Source organism: Corvus hawaiiensis, chromosome 4 (genome assembly GCF_020740725.1).
Source record: "Corvus hawaiiensis isolate bCorHaw1 chromosome 4, bCorHaw1.pri.cur, whole genome shotgun sequence".
Classification (NCBI taxonomy): domain Eukaryota; kingdom Metazoa; phylum Chordata; class Aves; order Passeriformes; family Corvidae; genus Corvus; species Corvus hawaiiensis.
Window position 1 is genome coordinate 49,343,617 of NC_063216.1, and position 20,320 is coordinate 49,363,936.

The 20,320-nt window shown below is 35.1% G+C and overlaps 1 protein-coding gene across 1 annotated transcript in view; it reads right to left on the reverse strand.

The window, feature by feature from the left end:
* The window catches only part of ARID2 (AT-rich interaction domain 2), a 92,265-nt gene that overhangs the window by 32,796 nt on the left and 39,149 nt on the right, over positions 1-20,320 (reverse strand). The window contains exons 4-6 of the mRNA XM_048300669.1: positions 6,035-6,168; positions 5,051-5,269; positions 2,042-2,109 (exon numbers count right to left, since the gene is read on the reverse strand). Of these exons, the coding sequence (XP_048156626.1) occupies positions 2,042-2,109; positions 5,051-5,269; positions 6,035-6,168 (421 nt within the window). The remainder of the gene's footprint in view (positions 1-2,041; positions 2,110-5,050; positions 5,270-6,034; positions 6,169-20,320) is intronic.

A 20,320-nucleotide genomic window follows, 5' to 3' on the forward strand; every position in this document is an offset into this window, starting at 1 on the left:
TAATGGAAAATACAAAATTTTCAAACAGTTTTATATAATGCAGTAATGATTGGGGGAAGGGAAAGAAAAAAGAAAAGAAAGGTAATTGATTCCCTTGAAGTTTAGTATAAAGAAACACATTGTTTTTCATCTTCAGCTGACACAGCAATGATACTGGAGAACACAACTAGCAGTAAAATGAAAAAACAAAAAAATAAAGATTTTTATTTTATATGATAATATGAACAGTGAAAGGAGGAACTTATTTAATAGCTGTTATTTTTTCTTGAAACTGCAAAAGCACATTAAAAAAAACCTCAAAACAAACACCAAAACCAGATATACGTGTCTATGCTGACAACCAAGTATCTCTCTCCTACATCAGGAAGCTCCCATGCTTCCCCCTGATTCCTGTTTTGACACAGACACAGCTGCAATACAAAATAAATTACTTCCAGTAGTAGGGTCAAACAAATGCTTGCAGTGAGATGCTCTTAAAAATCTGAATTCTTGGCATTAGAGATACTTTTAGATCTGATGTTAGTTTTTCACATGCTTTCCGAGTATTTCTGACATGCTGTCAGCAGTATTTCACTACAGAGTGGTACTATATATGTTGTAATGTCCAAAAATAGATCTTGGAGAGCATCCAAGTTTTTTATTAGTAAACCTTACTGCAGTTACAGTGGTTCTACTTAAAACTTTGTTAAACATTTATAAGAACCAGCTGCCCTTATACCAATTACTTAAGTTTATATAATTAATATGTAATAAATTAGAATACTGTATAATTTTAAATGTTTACAGATCTAGACACGGCGCTTGTTGCTGCTCTAGATCAGCAACAGTCTGTGACAGCTTAGGGTGAAGTCAACACAGAAGAGCTGAGTGCTTAAAACAAACAAACCAACCAACCAACCAAAACACAACCTACAGTACTTCTGGACATATTTTTTCAATGGAAAAGGGAAATGAAGATTATGAAACAGTTATTTTTACACTTAAGTTTGGCACATTTGTATCACATTTTCAAGTCCATATACTCACAAATATGAGAGCTTAGCTTTCTTGGTTTTAAGTTTACTTAGGAAATTTCGATTAGGGAATCTATTCACTTGTATTTCAACACCACTTATCAATTAACTACAACTACTATGGTCCAGCTTGTTCCCAAACTGAGTTACATAAAACTAAAACAAAAGATAAATGGAGAAAGTTCCCAACAAATATCGTTCTGTAATACTGGTAAGATATTTCAATATATGAAACTATTATGGAATTGAGCAGAAACCTAGTTTCATAAGGAACTGAGATTATCTCTCCACATTTTTACTTAATAAAAAGCATAAGGTATCCAAATAAATTTTAATCTAGCTTTCTTCTATTTTAGCCACATAAATCATCACCTGTAATTCAATTCAAAGAAATTGCATATCATAGTAAATATGCTGAAATATCAAATCTCTTCCAGCTATAATTCATCCACCAAAACAAGTTCATCTAGAATAAATAACCATTTGTACAAAGAAACTTCAGTTCTATTTTTACCTCATTCCACTGCTTGTACAGTAGCTCATGCCCTCTAGTGGAAAGATTAAAAAAGCCTTGTGCAAAAATAGCTAACTGAAACAAACCTGCAACATTGCTAACCTATTACAGTATTTCTCCTATACTTCTTATGCTATGATCTTAATTTTCATAATTCAGAATGTTTCTTTACTGATCGTTGCAGTTCAAAAAAACCCCGAAACAGCATTATTGCTCCTTGTTAAATGTTGCCCAATATTCCTTTTCTTCACACATATTAGGTTCCTTATAAAAGAAACATGGAAACCTTTGTACATTTGCCTATACCTATTTTTTTCTTAATACACTTCTTCCTGCTTATCCACACATTATAGGACAAGTGTGACATAGCGTCCTATTACATTTAAATCAAAGGAATTAAGTTGAGAGTAATTTTAAAGACATGTGCTAGTGTATCTTAGAGTTTTCAATCTTTTTAAAGGATTTTATACCCACCATATGCAGCACAAAATTATTTTAATAATTTTTTAATTACCTTAACAAAATCTCTATCAGTTTTCTCCTTCCACTCTTCTCCAAATACAGCAGAAAATGATCCTAAAGCTTTAAGCACAAAAAGCATAATTTAGTAAAATTCAAAAAATGGTCATTTTTTATTAATCCATAAACTAAATAAAGATTAAAGAACACTGTAGACTCTTCCAGTGTTTCCTTTTGATCTTAAAAAATATCGCATAAACCAACTGAAATGTCTGCTGTCATTTAATTAACAGCTATTGCAGTTTTACAATTTAAGTTGAGAGTAAGGAGTTCATAAGGAAAGGGCTAGTTTGTGAACCCTGTAAAAAAAAACACAGGGGAAACTTTTCCAGAGCTCTTTTCCAGGAGTCAAGATGACTGCTCTATTTTCACCCTCACATCGACAACTGTTTTCCACGTGCACTGTGTAAGCACAAACACTACTGCAGTACTTAAACAAATTCCCACTTACATCTTCTAAAAAACTTGAACAGTAGTAAGATTTTGACAGCATTCAATTCAAACTCAATATTTAACCAAGACCAGTAATGGATGTTCTTGGGTGTTTGATGGAGCCACTACCACAGCTTTTGTAATCAGTACTCCTCAAAACCAGCTAAGACTCAGTCAATCCGATTCAAATGCTGAGTCAATCCAAAAAATGAACTCTGTCTTGCAATAGCTCTGTCATGAATTAATGACACATTTAAGTTACACTTAAACATTTTGGTTCATCATGTTTTCTTGTTTTGAAAAAAATGCTACAAATCTCAATTCCAAGACCACATCAGCTTTCAATTCACAGAATCCAAACCAAGGCCTCATGCAGCTCTCTAAGCTGAATATACTGCATAACCCGCAAACCCCTGGGGTTGCCCCATGACCTGCAATCTAACTGATATCTTGAAGTTTAGGAGGGGACAGAAGGGAAGCTGTTGACATATTTTACCTAAAAAAATTACATTATAAATAATAACAACTATAAAACCTTAATTATGGACAAGAAAAATCTAAAATCAAATTAAATGAAGTTAATCAGCTATTTTTTTACTTCCACCTGAAATTATTGTGATAGTATTTTCATAATGCCTGAATTTACTAATTAAAGAATTCATTTAATCATGAAACCTGGCAGATTTACTGTAATTACTTATACCATAAAAGCATGTAAGTACTTCAAACTGAAGCTTCATGCTTCAAAAATAAGTAAACATAACCCTGCTATTTCTTTCCCCCATTTGTCCTAATTAGTCCTTCTAATGCTGCTAGGACATTTCCCTGGATTTATCCAGAAGACGACAATCAGGTGAGATAAAAATGAAGTTTTTCCCAGGGAACGAAAAGAGTGAGTTCATTACATGCTCATCATTCCTCTAGGCTTTACCTCAAGTATTTTTCAAAAAACACTAATACAGACAAGCTATGGAATAAACCTGTTCCTCAAGTTAAGAACTCCAGAAAACAGTCTACCTCTACAGTATCCAAAAAAACCCACTAAATAGCAATATAAAACTTGATTAAATTATTTGCAAATTCATAGAAGTTCCATCAAAGGAAGAGGGGAGTAATGGTAACCTCAAGAATCTAGAGAGCAAGCATTCTGGGATCATATGCAGGACTAAGTTTCCCTTTAGCTTCCTTTCAAATATTTTCCTTTGAAAGTTCTTGTAACTGGACTAGATGCAAACACTAAATGACCAAGGTCTGACCATATCTGAAGGACACTGAAAGATGCACAAATTGGAAGAGCAATAGAGAAGCTGGAGGACACTAATGCAATACTGGGGGGAGAAGGGGGAAGCTACAAATTATTATGTAAAAATGCCAATGATTAAAAAACCCAACTAAACCATATACAATGGCTAACACTGGTTCTTCCCCAGAATTTTAAAAGAGAATCTTTGACATACCATACTATGTTTATGCTTACACATGCAAAGTAGATTTATACTCAAACAGATATGATCATCTATACTATCAGACTTAATTATGCTTGGCTGAAAAGGCTCATTTGAGAAATTTCTTATAAGGCAATTTCTGAAAATCAGTATAAAAAAACCAACCAACAACCAACTAAACAAAAAACCCCCACAAAAGCAAAAAAAAAAAACCCCAACAAAAAAGCCCAACAGCAAAACAACAAAACAACCCCAAAAAAACCAAAACCCACTCCCTCCCCCCAAAAAAATCCCAAAACCATAAACAAAAAAAACCAACCACAAAAAAAAAAAACCCAAAAAAAACCTACCAAAAAACCCAAACCAAAAAACCCCAGCACAAACTGGGTAAATATTTCCTCCTCACCACCCCAAGATAAAAACTATGCTGTCATGATTTTATAATGGTTTAGGTTAACTTATGTTTTGCTCCTCTCTTGACAGAAAGCAATTAACAAACAATACTTAGGCATTGAGGTCACACTGAAAAAAATCCAAAGAATTTATTTCACATACTTCACTATTTTGATGGAATCAACTAACTCTCTTTTGAAATTTATGTGCTATCACATTAAGTAATACTGAAAATCAGATTAAGATTTTCATCCCTTGAGTTTTATATTCTGGATTTCACTACAGTTGAACGTGTAGTGAAGTATCAGGACAAAAATGCTAGCAAGTCACCGTTTTCAGACTACCTTTTCTTAATTTTTAAATCTTCAATTGCCATTAAAAAAGAATTATGAAAAGTCAGCACGGTCCTACAAATTCAAAATGAAACAGTAGTACGCTACAAGCAGAGGGAAATCCAATGCTGTAAATTTAGCACCCTGAACAACTGTCTGTTTCTATCAAAAAACTAATCCTTACATTTCACTAACCCATTAAATAAATTTTTAAATTACCTAACTTAAAAGGCATTTGTAACGTCTGATAAAACCTGTAATTGTGGAAAAGTTAAAGAGAAAAACTAGATATAAGTATATTACCATGAAGTAAGTTACTAACATTTTAATTATCATGAGTTGTGAAAGATGCTACAAGAGGTATGGATTCTTTTTGTCGCAAAAATGTTGTTATATACTTACTGTCATCAAATACCCCAGCATTTGCAAGCAGTAAAGTGATGATTTTAGGGTCTTTTTCAAGCTGCATAACATGTTTGCTTTCATTTGAAAGAAGAGTACACACATTAATTGCAAAGTCCACTTCATTTGGGAGTCCAGATAACAGTGAAAGCACCAACTTATTATAGTCATTTGGTGAGTTTAAGTCCATAGACAGCCCATAGCTTTGACGAAGATAATCTAAATAAAAAAAAAAGAAAACCAACAACATTTTCACAGCTAAACTAATTAAACTTGAGGCAATACATTAAGCAGTATTACTGTAAGTAAGAATTTTGAAAAGGTTTGTTAATACATTATTGCAGTTTTTAACAAGTTTTTTACAGTATTCAAGGTATTTTTTTGTCTGTCCAAAATACTGAACACATTCCACTTTGCTGTGTACCTTTCTAGGTACATATTAGTTCCTTCGCCACCTCTAGAACACAACACTGCAGCACGTTCTTCCAAAGAAAAGCTTAGAAAACACAAGCTTTAATTAAAGCAGAATGGAATTGTAATACAATTTGAAGTCAATTTCTACACAACAAATTACACGTCCATTCCACAAAGCCCACTAGCTTCTGATTTAAAGCTTAACTAATTGTAGGCTCAATTCAGTTATTTGACTCTCTGGAGAAATGACAAATTGAAAGAAACACACTGCAAATTTTCAAGGTAATTTTTTTCAAGACAAGTAACTACACAGCTCTACTAATTAGAAAGGATAATATTTCTAAAGGAAAGAAATAGCTTATGGGTTTTAATATTTGTTTTGCTGTGGTTCACAATGGAAAGGTTTTTGAGTGTATTAAACTAATCATCTGAGTGTCCTACAGATTTGACAATTTTAATAATATTCCAAATTTATCTACGCACTATTTCTGTAGTTTGAAAAAAAAAAAAAAAAAGGAAAAACAAACCACACACACGAAGAAAATAGGACTTTCACCCTCAAGAATTTACCTGAAACGCTGTGTTGCTGGTAGTTATAGGATGTTGGAATTGCACCAATAGGAAGTTGTGGCTTTGGATTGCCTGGTTGTACCTCATCATCTTCCTCTCCAAAATGATGGACTTTTTCATACTTTTCTAGATAACTGAAATAAAATTAGAAAAAAAATGTTTTTAGTACAGCTAAATCTCTCATTCCAAAACCTGAACTGCCAAAGGAAGCAATCTGTGGAAACATGGAGATTTATTTACTGGAAACAATAATCAAAGTGGTAAAAAATAAAACCTGAGTCAGACTGACAATAGATGACAGAGGAAATATAGATATGTTTAATTACTGCTTTAGATACCAAATTTTTCAGATTTTTCAACAGTGATACTTAGCTAAATTGCAACCAATTTGAGCCCTTTTGTGACTAAGTCTATTTTTCCCAAACAAGCTTTTGCTACCTAAAATCACTCTGCAGGTGAAAGCATCATAAAAACTACTCTGTGCAGGTTAGCAATACATATACCGAGGTCAAGCCCAGAAAAATACTTAATTCTTTTTGCCTTGTTTAAAGAGAAACTGTACACTGGGTCCTAACAATTACACAAGAGTAAGAGAATTCAGACAGGAATACCAAGGGCAGCAATTCAGGATCAGAACTTGAGAGCCATAGCTGCAGCTAATAACTACTGGAAGTCCCTCTGAGCCCCTTATGAAAAAAAAAAAAGCTGATATACTGTACAAAGAATGGACTTCAAGCACAGAAATTATATATACCAAAAGTAAACAGTCAAGCAGCTTGGTAAATTAATTATTTCAATTAACAGTTAATTTAGCATTAAAAAATGTAGCTTTCAGAACTTCCTACACTCCACAATATAAAGTCAACTTAAAATGCCCACTGTAGCCTTAGCTTCACAGTGATACATAGCTGCAAAACCCTTCATGAAATTAAGTCAAGATCAAAGCTGCCTAAATTTACAGATTTTAATTGTGCTAAAAAATGACAATACCAAGTCAATGAAATCAAAATAAAAATGCTGTATAATCAGAAAATAATTAAAAACTATTATCTTTCTCTTTGTATTTGCTAAAATATTTACTATATGAGTAGGCTTTTGGTGCAATTTTTGTCAGTAGACACTGAAGTCATTAACTCATGGTAAATCAGAAAGATTTTAAGAAAACAGTATTCCCACTGACCTCTGAGGAGTATTTCACATTCATTAAATTAGTAATTATTTCATGAAGTGAGGTATCAATGACATAACCATACCTTTAACATTTTAGCAAATACATTTTTTCTTAAGAAAAGGGTGCATTTCAGAAGAAAGGAAAGATATCAGAGCTAATAAGGCATATAATGTTGTATTGTATCACATTGAAATATGATTCATGTCTGACTAGAGTTCAAGATATTCAAAGTACTATATATGTTATTGTTACATGAACCACTGCCATAGCCCCCTCCTTATTACATAAACTCTTGAGTGACTTAAGGAGTCAGCAAAAATCTTCCCTGCACAATCAGTTACTGTTAGAGATTTTAAAAGACTAAAAATTACATTTAAATATGGTTGCTTTTATCTTTAAACTAAAAATCCTCAATTATGTGAGTTAAGTTCCAACTGCATATGTGAAAAGAAATTAAAACCTTCTAGAATTGTTTATAACTTTTTTAAAGTCATAGCTCAACTGTCCTAAAATTTAAATCCTATGTTTTCTCTTCCCTACATTTCCTTACCCTTTTATCCCACTTCTTTCCTTTAGCTTACATTTTATATCCAGATGAAGCAAATCTGTAATCCAATCAATTTTAATTAACAGAGCGTGTGCATTTATGGTAAAGACCAAAAAGAATAGTTCAAAGACAGCTTGACCATCCCTTCTTCTGTCCAGTCACTCACTCTTCAGAGAGCTCATTCAGAAAACTAGGAGGATTCTACATTGGCTTTCCAATAGTTTTTCAAACTGAACAGGGGTCAGATGAATACTAGATCTAGTGCAGGGGAAAACTGCAGGTGTACACAGCCAAGGATACCACGTGTACAATTTCTACGCTGGCAGAAGCTACACTGCCATAGCTTGTCTAATAATGCTAGGGCTAGAGCTAATTTCCTCGTATTTGTTGGTCTGAGTCAAAGCTTGAGCTTAAAACAGTTTCCTTACTGAAATAAAATTTCATAAAAACATTTAATACGATGAAGTAAAAATCCCCATACAGAAACACATATGGTACTCAAAATACAGTCTGCAAATGATTCTGGACTTGTCCATTCTGCCAAGACTGAATAGCTACTTGAGCATTAAAAAAAAAGCTGTATATATCATAAAATAATTCATGTTGTTTGACAGTTTTATATGGAACATATATACTTAACCTTATGCTTTTTATTAAAGCCATGTCTCAGCCAAGCTGAACAATATGAATACCCTAGATGTTCTCCTCTGTTAATACCTACTTTATCAAAATGTGTTAAAACAGTTCCACTGGACACAGAAAATCTCAAAGTTCAAGAATCTACTTCCTTTCTTCCCTCTCTGAAAAAAATTTAGGCATACATTAAAAGACCTTTGCAAACTAAAATGGTCATAATCTGTTCAGTGTTGACAACTGTGACAAAGCTCTCACAATGTCTTATTAAGCATTTCACAGGAAACCAGGATTCAAATTAACTTTAAGTGATGATCTAATTTTTCCCTATGCAAAGGCAAGGACCAACTTCACTTTACTAAATTCTGAGCTCTTTTTGTTGTTATTCAATTTAGTGAGGTTCCACCTCTTCGAAGAACAATCCTCCTTTCTTATCTCACCTCAGACGATCAAGTTTGCCAAGGAAAAGTCAAAACCAAAACAAAACAAAGCCCCCAATAATCCCAAAGCATTAGTTACAAAGGCTAAACCCTGCCTTCCTCCCACCCCAAGAAAAACCCAAACCCCAAACCAAACGACAGAAATACCTTCCCCACCTCTAACACAAACACTTTACTCTCTTCAAGATACTCCTAGCATTGAGGGAGGACATTGCACTATTTTTCAATCCATTGTGTTTAACAGCACTGTAATACTAAGTTTCAACTATAATAACCAGACTGTAACAGGCTCCTCCGTATGATTCCTTTATGCTACGTAAGTACCAACTGTTTACAGACAGCTGTACAGACCTCAATCCTCCAAACATTCCTTTTGTTTCCTGCAGAGAGAATGCATGACCTGGAATTACAGTGTAAAGAAGAAGCTTTGCAAATTAGCTTGTACATGAGCCTTACTAGTCTTAAATTCTAATCTCAACAGTCTGGCATACAGCTACTATGCAAACAGCAGAACAGTTTAGCATAAACACACGTCTTGCTCCAATAGACAAGAAATTAAAAAATAATAAATGGAGGTTTTCTATTACTGAAAAACAGTTGTGCAAATGCTCACACATTACAATCAGTTGCAAAAGGCTAATTTCATGTTTCAAAACAGGTTAAATCTGTAGTTATAGGCTAAAAAGGTATACTTTGATCACAGAAAATGGTTTTCAGGAATTCAAAATGCTTCCTTAATTTCACAAAGTCACAGGTAGTAAACATCAACAACACAGGTCTCAATCTTCTAATCTTCTCTTTTAGTTTCAATACCAACTGAACGATAAGGTCCTGACAGAGAAAGATGCAGTTAGTATGTAACGAGAATTAAAGCAACTAACTAAATGAAAGACCAGAATGAAACAAACAATGTATATGGGATAGAAAAGTGTAAAAGATGTCTTTAAAAAAGCTCACTTAAGTACTATGTTGAAGCCTTGGTGAAGATGGAGTAATAAGTAAAACTGCCCTCTGTACATATGTGGAAAGGTGCTCCCCGCTGTTAGCATGGCACCCTGAACTGGTGTTATCCAGTGCACACATGAACCAAAATATTCAAGAAACTGATATGCAATGAAACCCATCTACAGCCACTCCCGGCCTTTCAGCTTGGATCACTACTCTGTTCTGAGAGGTTTAACATAAATTAAATAAAGGAATAAATGGAAAAATAAATGAGTTTTTAAAAAGCTACACACCCCAAACAAAAACAACACCACCAACACTCCCCAAAACCAACAAAAAACCACACGCCTCTGGTGAATAGCTAGAACAACAGGATATGCAAAGTACTTAGAAACAGGAAAATACACAGGCAACCAGAGACAGATGTGCAGACTGGCTACTTTTTGAAGGGCAAGTGATTTCAATGTTTTCTGAAACCTTGGTTACTTTAAAAATCTCTCGATTTGGAAATCAAAAGATCATATCTCTCTGAAAATCAAATTAACATATTACACATTCTGTTCCTCTGACAGAACTTCAATAAGTCACTTTGTTCCATTCAAGTCTGTGAGAAAAAAAATCTATGAAGATGAGTAATATTTTTATCCATGAAAAATACTTATTTAGTAACAACACAGGTTTTTATTCAGCCCAGTGATTTTTAGGCTTGCTTTCAGATATCTGGGAAAAAATACAAAAAGAAGTCTAAACTAGGTACATCTATAAACAGTAGCCCTGAATGGCCTTGGAGTATACTAGAAACTTTTTCAAGTAACAGTACATAACATCTGGCTCATTTGAATATTTTGGCTCCCTTTACCAGGACACAGTAAATTCGTTGAAGATATATTAACCAACATCTGGCAAAACATGACGTGCAGACATGAACCATCACAGTCCAACTATCAGTTCCCTCCTCATCTTTGCATTCAGCTGAAGAACAAGCAGGTACCATTTCTACCACAGCTCTCCACCTCACCTTTCTTGAAACTATCTTTCTAACAGCATAATTAGTGGGAGACTGACAATGCGACCTTGCACCATTTCTGTCTGCTTGAACACCTTCCATTATGATGCAAGACAGACATGCACTTCCCGCTCACTCTCTTGTACTCCCTCTCCCTCTTTGCAATACCGTTAACAACACCCTAGACAATCATGAGACAAAATCCTGATTGTAATAAGGATTTCACATTACTGAATATTCCAGTTTGTGTTACCTTAAGTGAGAATCATAGCATAAAGTCTCTTTTTGCCCCTAATTCAACACGACTCTTGCTCTGATCTTGAGGACTAAGGAACTCATGGCAACTCACGAACTTATGGTGCCAATCAATACCATCTTTATTAGAAAATCCATTGCAGTCCTATAGCTTGAATCTGTGCCTGATACAGTTACTTGAAAATCTAATCCATTTACGAAGCCTAATAGCAGGCAGTATTTTAATCCCATAGAAAGCTGTTTCTCAGCAGGGCCGAAGCATTTATGCTTGACTGCTGCTGCTGGCACACACAGTGGAGACTGGTGCCACACACTGCAATGAAACTCCTGCTTAGAACTTGACAAAGCTGCAGCTGCAGCTGCCCAAAGTAATGCACAACTGATTTACTCATCTCATAGATGTTCACTTACCAAATTCCTGTCCCAAGAATTATCCTAAGTAATTTCCGGAAATGGCAAACACAATAACCTGCTCCAAGGCTCTGCTCAAACTTTTAGTGTACACCAACAAACTGCCTCAAATTTGATTTCATGTCTGAGTGATTTGCCAGTGTCATTAGCAAGCTTTTCAGGTTGGTTGTTTTTTTTCCCCTGGCCCTGAGGGCACCATGAATTGCAATTCAACAGTTAAACCCAGTTATTGTCAGAATTGATGCTTGCAGCTGAATCCTTCAAAAACAACACTTGAGTTTTCCATCTTCACCTTGTCTAACTCAGAAACTGACTGTCTCACATAAGGCTTCCAGTGAAACACTCTACACGTGATTCTCCACATTCTTCGTTTGATTTCCAGCTTATTGTGACCACCTAATAGGACAGGCTGACAAATCAAGACCCTTAATGCTGTACTTGGCCAGCCTGCCAGATGAGTACAAAACTCCAATAGCTGTGCTTTTCAAACACCTGGCAGAGTGTCCCACAAGGTATGTGCAGAATACTGTCCCAACCAGCCTGAGCTGGCCTGTTTGGAATGAGGTCCCATGTGGGCCCATCAGACCATACACACCATACCAGGGGCTCTACCATCCAGCCTCCACCCTGACAAGATTCTGTCACACTTTAGGAGAATTGTGAGCAAACTCAGTAGGCCCTGTGAAGATTAAACAGCCCAAGCCCTTTATGCATAACCACATACAAACTATAATTGCCTTTAAATGGAATTTAAATATGTTAACATTTTGTAACACATTTAGTAACACGTGAGACTACATGATAGATGGTCCAATCTGTAGTTTGCTTGAAATTTGATTAAAAAATTCTTACCCTACCAAGAAACCTTTGCAAACAGAGGAAACCCAAATATATGCCTTCACAAAGTTCTGAATCTTTCCTAAGGCAATCTTTGTTAATCTTTGTTGGAAGAAGTGTAAAAGTTATGAGCACCACCAACCCTGCAAATTTCACTTTGTTAGACATTACAAGAAAAAAAAGATTCAATGCTCCAAAGAAAAAAAATAAATCATTCAAGTCAATGAAAATACTTTCTTAATATCTATAGTAACACTGAAAGGAAAGAAATTAAGATACTATTTTATGTTTTCATACTAATAATGCCCCATCTTAGAAGGGAAACAATAAAAGATATATATGACATCCAACTGAAGTGCTTACGCTGGAGTGCAGTTTCAAAAGACTGAGGTGGCTGGAGGATGACATCAGTGTCTGAAGAAACTGCATTACCAGCAACTCCAACATATCCTAGATAAATACACTGCTATATAAGCTTGTCTTCATTTAATTTTATTTACACTGAATCTACTTGTGATCCACAGCTGTGGTCCAAACTTCTTTTACAGGACTAACTCTCCTGCTGCACTCTCACTGCTTGCCAAAAACAATTCAAATCCAGCATCACCTCTTACTGCTTTCAGTGGCTGCTTCAGCAGACACGATGGGCTTCACATCCAGGAATATCTGAGCTGTGCAATTACTAACTATTAATTCTCCAGTCTTTATCTTTTCAACAAAGGCAATTCCCAGACGTATTCCTCTTACTAATACTACAGTCACTCTGTTTCCATCTAGGATGACAGCTCATCAAGTCTCAAGTATAATTGCAGTCTGAGTTTAGCTCTTCAAGCAAAACACCAGAACCCCCTAGATTTGTTATTATCTCTATTACTTTTTCACAAATTCTTGAAAAACCCCGAAGTTTCTCTATTTTGAGAAATAATCTACAGTACTGCCTAGATTTCTCCACAGTGCTCCACAGTGCCTGTACACAAGAGTATGTGAATGGCAAAGATGCACTAATACAAATGGTACCGCAAGTTAGGAACCCCTGTAGGCACATGCAGGAAATTTTAACTAAGCATTGTGGGGTGTGCCCATAGCACAGTCACAACATACTACCGCCTACACCAGCCACCGTATTTCAGACCACCACCGAAATCCCAAATACCAACACATTATGAAAGCCACTACAACAATTTCAAGTATTCATGTATCCACTGCAAAGCTGGCAGCAATAAAAATGAACGTCTCTACACTATAATACGTATTGTGACATAGTAATAATAAAATTTTCAACTAAACACAGCTTCTGACATAGCATTAGTTATAAACAGCATGTCTTGTAAAACAGAGTCTGCACAGAATTCAAAAACTTGCATTGAGTGAACATTATTTAGGTCACTAAGTGAAGTATCAAGGTAAATACTAAAATAAAATTATTTGTTTATGTGGATTCCTTCACAAACATATCCTAGGACTCAGTGGTGTTCTGCCAACAGATGTATTTATCTAGTAAGTGTATTTAACAAGAAAATACTTTAAAATATACTTATACATATGTATATAAAAAATACATACTTGAACAAAAATCAGAATATTCCTACACAACATGATAACTTAGAGCATGTTTTAAAGATGGGGGCTTCCATTAATAAATAGTGGCTTGTATTTTGTCAAGTATTGCAGCTAAAAATCTATTAGATACTCCCAAGCAAAAGAATTAGAATCAAGCAAAAGCATATTAAACACATTACAGACTTTGAACACCAGAGATTAATGACCAGGTGCTCCAGAAGTATTTCCTGAGACAAGCAACTACAAATATGAACACATTTTAATGCAAATACAAATGTACACATTTAATGTATATTGTGTATGAAGTTGTGTAACCTTTAGAATAGTGAACATGAATAGATGTTTAACTGGCCTTTATAAGTAACCTACAAATATTTCATTAACTCTGTGAAGAAAACTACACATATTATAAACAAGTATAGCTTCATTTGACCATTATTTCTGACACAATTTAACTATTATGAAATTTAAATAGGAGAAAGACTTTTTTTTTTTCCCTGGTGTGTGTGTGGGGGGGGGGGGTGTGGGTGTGTGTGGGTGTGTGCGTTCAGGTAGCACAAAAGAAAGTGGAGAAAGAAACACTTGTTAGAGCAACACAATGTTCCATCAGAGTACAAACTGAAGAGCTGTTCTCACTAAAGAGAAAATTTCTATGGCAGTTCAGTCTTAGGTTTTTTCCCAAATTCAGGATGCAAGCTGGCCCTGTAGTACATACGATTAAGGAAGTGATTCCCTGTAGTTTTCAGTTCACAGTTCCATTATCAAACATGCAAACAGAGAGAGCTAGTATTTTTTCACAAGAATACTTTACTTTCAAACTTTCATGGACTTCATTACTGGTATCACAGAAACCTGACTAGAGGGTTTTGTATGCAAGGAGTAAATTCTTTCATTTTGGGCCTGCTAAACATTACACCGAAGTTATTTTCACAACAAGAATGTCCTGAATTTATCCCACCAAGAATTCACAATTCTTTGACTTTCTCTCAAACCATTATAAATAACACAGCTTGCTATATTATCACAGATGGCAATAGCCACTTACACCTTGTCCTGGCTATGCAGAATAAATTTATCCTATAAAGGCATAATCGAACAAAATACCACAACATGTGAATGGTCACACATCACATACTTACAATTACAATTACACACTTATTCAAAACACTTCGCTAAACTGTAATCTGTCTCATCTGCAGACTTGCATACTCCTTTTCAACTCCAAATACTTATCGTGCACATTTTTGAAATTTAGGAATATTACACACTTTTCAGAATGCAGTAATAAGAAAAAAATACTCTTTTAACTTAAAAGAATTAAATATATTAAAAATTTGTAACACCTTTTATTTTAAAATATTAAAAGATATTTAAATTTTTAAAAAACAATTGAAAATATTAAAAAATTTTAACACGTCGTATTTGTGTATTTCATTGTAAGTATGCCAACAGAAATGCTGCTTATGGATATTAATCAAACACCACTGACAAAAAACATGTCAGCTGTTTCTAGAACGAGGTGTGGAAGCCCAGACTATACACAGTCAAAGTACTATCTTAATTATTGGAAAATGGCCCTTTCCCCATGGCCTATTATTAATCTCTTTGCCACATTCTGGCAGTACTTTGACAAGAAGAGCCAATAGGTTCCCGTAGCAAGCCTGGTAATTAGAAGGATATTATACAAGAGCACAATAATTGTAGATTTAAATCTCATGAAAACAGCAGCCTAGAAACAGCTTTTCTAGATTTTGGCAATTGCTCTAGCCACCATGATAAACATTTCCACAATACTTATTTCAGTGTTATTCAACAGTTACTAAAAAAACCTCAAAACCATAAAAGACATAATAAAAAGATAGAATTTACTGATTCCTAATGCTTGTAGTCTGTTTCTTAAAGCTAATGAATCTATAAGCATTTATTAAAAATTTATTGCCATGTCATTTTTCCACCTCACATAGCTATCTGTAATTTGTTCATTACTTTCTGCACAGATTCGGCAACTTAAACAGTTGCACTTTTCTGCCTTCATCACAAATCGGTCTTCTCCTGCAATTAAATTTATTTACAATTTCTCTGTCAAACTGTATTCCACACTGACCACATAATCAAAGTATATGTACTAGTTACATGTCCTTATTTATGTGGTAAATCAAACAAAAATATGAACATTAATTAATTCTTGAACACTCTACCAGATGGATCAAATATTCATGAAAAAAATAAGAATGGAATAAAAACCAATCTTGAGTAAGAGGATCCTGGTGGGATTATGCACACTAGGAACATAAATTCTTTAAGGTCCAAGTGGAGAGGAAAAAGCTGCCTTGGGAGTGAGTACCTTCTTTGTCTCAAAATCTTCCCAGAAATCAGTTTGTAAAAAGGAATGCAACTGGACCTTCATAAAAACACTCAACCTAAAAATATCTGTATGCTTTGAATAAATATAAACTACCCAGAATGAAAGTAAAATAGTAATAATTACTAATTTTAAATTTTTTGATCATCTAACAATATGCACTTATATGGTTTAAAGTATCCCAGTGCATTCTGAGAATGTAGCCAAGTGTAAATTGAGAAATGATGATAAAGAGGTAACATACTGATTTAGCCGTCTAAAGCTGTAGAGGCTACACACCTATACCAGTAAAATCAACTGCACTTCATGGAAATGAACTGCCTGTACCACTAAACTGTTAGAGAAGTGCCTGAAACAACTCCTGTCCAGACCAATTAGCATTCTTTCAAGTAATTTAAAGGCACCATTCAGAAAGCCATCCTTGGTAAGGGGACCATTCCCAGAAGTAACTTTGGATATAACTACCCAGTTTTGGGGCTAGGACTATGGACGTGAGCCGTGTTATGTCAGTTAGCCTCAGACACACTTAATTCACTAATATAGATATAGCTGGAGAATCACTGAATGCTGTACAGATGGCCTCTGGCTTAACACTAATTCTGATAAAGCATGAGGAAAGCAGAAAGACAGATGAAGTGTCGCTCCTTCAGAAAATATTTTAGAATTACCAATGACACAATGATCATGAAGAATTTATAAGCATTTTTTTTTTGCTTTTTATAACTAATGTAAAGCCATTAGAACATATACAAAGATAAAAGAAAGACAACAAATGGGCATAATGAATACAGATAAAGCCCAAAGATCATACTTCCTGTTGGAAAATATCCATCTCGGTCACTGAAGATAATCATTGTGAATTGCTTTAAAGGCAGAAGGAAGAGAATTTTGGAGTATTAGAATGAAAAAAATAAACCGAGAGCTCTACTTTTAAAAAATTACAAATCTAACAAATTACCCAACGAGAATGCTGTTCTGAAATACACAATAAAACCACTCAAACTCAAATCTTATATAAAACTGAGATACAGATACTAATAATGTGTTGAGCATACTGGAAGAGAAATTATTCTATTATAGGAAGGCTAAAAAAAACCACCTCAGTATCAACAGTATTCAGGTATTAAGTATCAGAAAATGCCTGGAGTATATATAGTCCCTGCTGGTGGTCTGCGGTTTAGAGAAGATAAAACCTGATCCTCCACTGTGGATTGACCAACCCTTTCAAATCCTGTATAAACCCAGTAACGTTTATTGTATTTCTAGTATTTTGAATGGAAATAACTTGTCAGAAGGTAAGTGCTCTGCAATTAACACACTGTGTCCCTTTTCAAGAGACAGTGGGTAGGGACTTCTAAGACTGAAGAAAGTTCATTACGGAAAAGCAACAAAGTCACATGGTATCTGTATTACGCAATATACAGGCAAGTAAACTAACATTTCCCTAAATAATCATCCAGATGTTATTCTTTCTTACTTCAGAGCTTTCTACACTGTACATAAATTTGAATAGGTACCATCAAGTTGGCTTTGAGCAACTTGATCTAGTAAAAGATGTCCCTGACCATGGCAAAGGGGGTGTGTGTAGGGTGTGTGTGCTGTGGACTGTACGGTCTTTAAATTCACAAGCATTCTATGATTTTGGATTACTACAGCATATAATGACTGGATTTGCTACTTACACTTCCTTCACCTTTCCATTTGACTTCTACAGTGTATATATAATATATGGCTAAAACAACCAGTTTTTCGAAAACCTAGCTATAAATTCACAACAGTGTACTTCCACAGAAAAAGACACTACTTAAGTTTCCAGCTAAGACCAGCATATGGTGCTAATCACTTTCTTTAAGTACTCAATATTCTGAAACCAGGCTACCTCAGTGTCACTTAAGCTCTGGACACATTTTGAAGATTCTTCTTCAGACTAATGAAATCATCTACCAAGAAGCAGAGCTTGTTTCTACAAAAGAGCAAACCTTCTCAGAAATAAATTTCAAACAAGAAATTAAAAATAAACCTTCAGTATTTTCTGCTCACATGTAACAGCCATGCTTTGCAACAGATGGGGAAAAGAGTAAATCCTTAAGTAGCATAGAAAGCATTAAGCCAGTGACAATGTCCAATCCCCTGGAAATACCATGACACAAGAACAAACTACATAAAACACTTTCTTTAAGAATTACCTTAAGATGACCAGTGAGCAGTTAAGTTTTAAATTGTTATCTACTGTTTTATGAAGTTATTGAACACTTGAAATAAACTGGCTGATGTTGTACTGTCATCAACAATGTATTTACAAGATTCCTCAAATCAGCAGGCTGTAGAGAGCAGTACCTGCCAGCTGATGAGAGACAATGGTGATCCAGGACACACTAAACTGCTGATGTCAGACCCCATAGTAGTTTAACAGTCATATCTCTTAACAGTCTGAAATCCATGTCATACACAAGTTACGCTGCACTGAGGTTGCCCAATATGAATATGGAATAGAGCCCACATCCAATTTTCTCATCACATGTGCAAGTTGCCCTCTGTCTTCACCACCAAATATGCAACTGAGTTTGGCTAGTAGTTTGGAGGGTGTTGTTTCGTTTGTTTGTTGTTTTTATTTTAATGGACCAGAGGCTCTAATTTATGCCCCAAATAATATGAACATTTCTTCTGGGTAGTTGTCTTTGGGAAAGATATGGAAAGCATTATTAAATATTTTTTAAAGTTTTAAGCTCCTGGGAGCAGACGCATACCAGATGAATTACAACAAACTTATGCAACATAGACAAGAAACTAACTACATTTCTGGGCAGCTAGTTTTTATAACACATGCATGACTTAAAAACAAACATACTGTGGCCACTACAGGAAAGAGATTGTTTTTAAAAAAAAAATATAAGAAAATATAAGTACCTTTAGAACTGTGTGTATCAAGTTGCATCCTATCAACATAATCTGACAAGTATTTTGTCATGCTATAGGAAGACATAAAAAGAAGAGGAAAAGAATTGAAGAAGGGGATTTAAGATGTAAAAACCAGTGAGATACTGTGGAAGGAGGACACTGATTTAGGAGCTAAAGTGGAGACTGGGAGAACTCTATACTCTCTCTTTAATGCACTAGGCTTATAACAAGGGGGAAAGAACATCCAGAAAACAAACAAAATTAAATTTCCTAAAGTTAGAAAATAAACTTTTAAAATATAGCAAATCAGATCCTACATAAGCATAAAGCACATGCCAGTCAAAGAGCAGAGGACAAGGAAGGCTTTGGAAGAAGCTGCTGGCAGCATGCACAGTGGCAGGGAAGGGAGGCCACACTGGCTGTCAAAGCTCCTGTATGGTCGGCTGCAACGTGCCTGCAGTAGCTGACCCTGTCAGAAAGCACAGACAGAACTTTCTGTACGGTACAGATTACGAGGAGATGAAGGAGAAAGTGAAATGACATTTACTTTCAAGGGAAACAAGGGAAGATTATAAATTGTAACAGATGATGGAGAGGAGGCTGAAGAAAAATTTCCCGCCAAGCTGCTTAAAGTTACTGTAACAGCATAATAGAATAGTCAGGTGAGGGTGAGCACCACATTCCTGGCTTCCTTCTCCAGCCCTGTTAATGACTGCTCTCTAAACATTAAGAACTAGTTTCATTTCACTATAAAAACTATGAAGAGAGGAAAAAGAAAATAAAAACAATAAACCAGCAGTAATATTAAAGCCATGCTTTGCCATAGGCCAACCAATTTTGTATAGGTGATTCTGCTTTTAAGTGATGTCTGTAAAAAGAGGACAACGATATGAGGTAATGTACATAGGGCCTAAAAGAGCTAGATACTGCTCAACTGGAATAGCTTACTGGACATAAATCTACATGATAAAAAAATTTCATCAAATGGACCTCCAAATCTTTTCAGATTTGGAAAGCTACTAAAAAGACTGATGGCAAAACCTGAAGTTTACAATGATTCCAAGTAGCTTTTATCAAATCTCATGCCCTGCTCGACTATCAAATTTTGTAAAATCAAAGGCATATAGCTTTACAAGCACCTTTTCAGCACCAGTATCCTTGTAAGCAGTTGCTCATCTTTCCCATGATTTCTGCTCAGTCCTGCATTCTCCCAGCACAGTG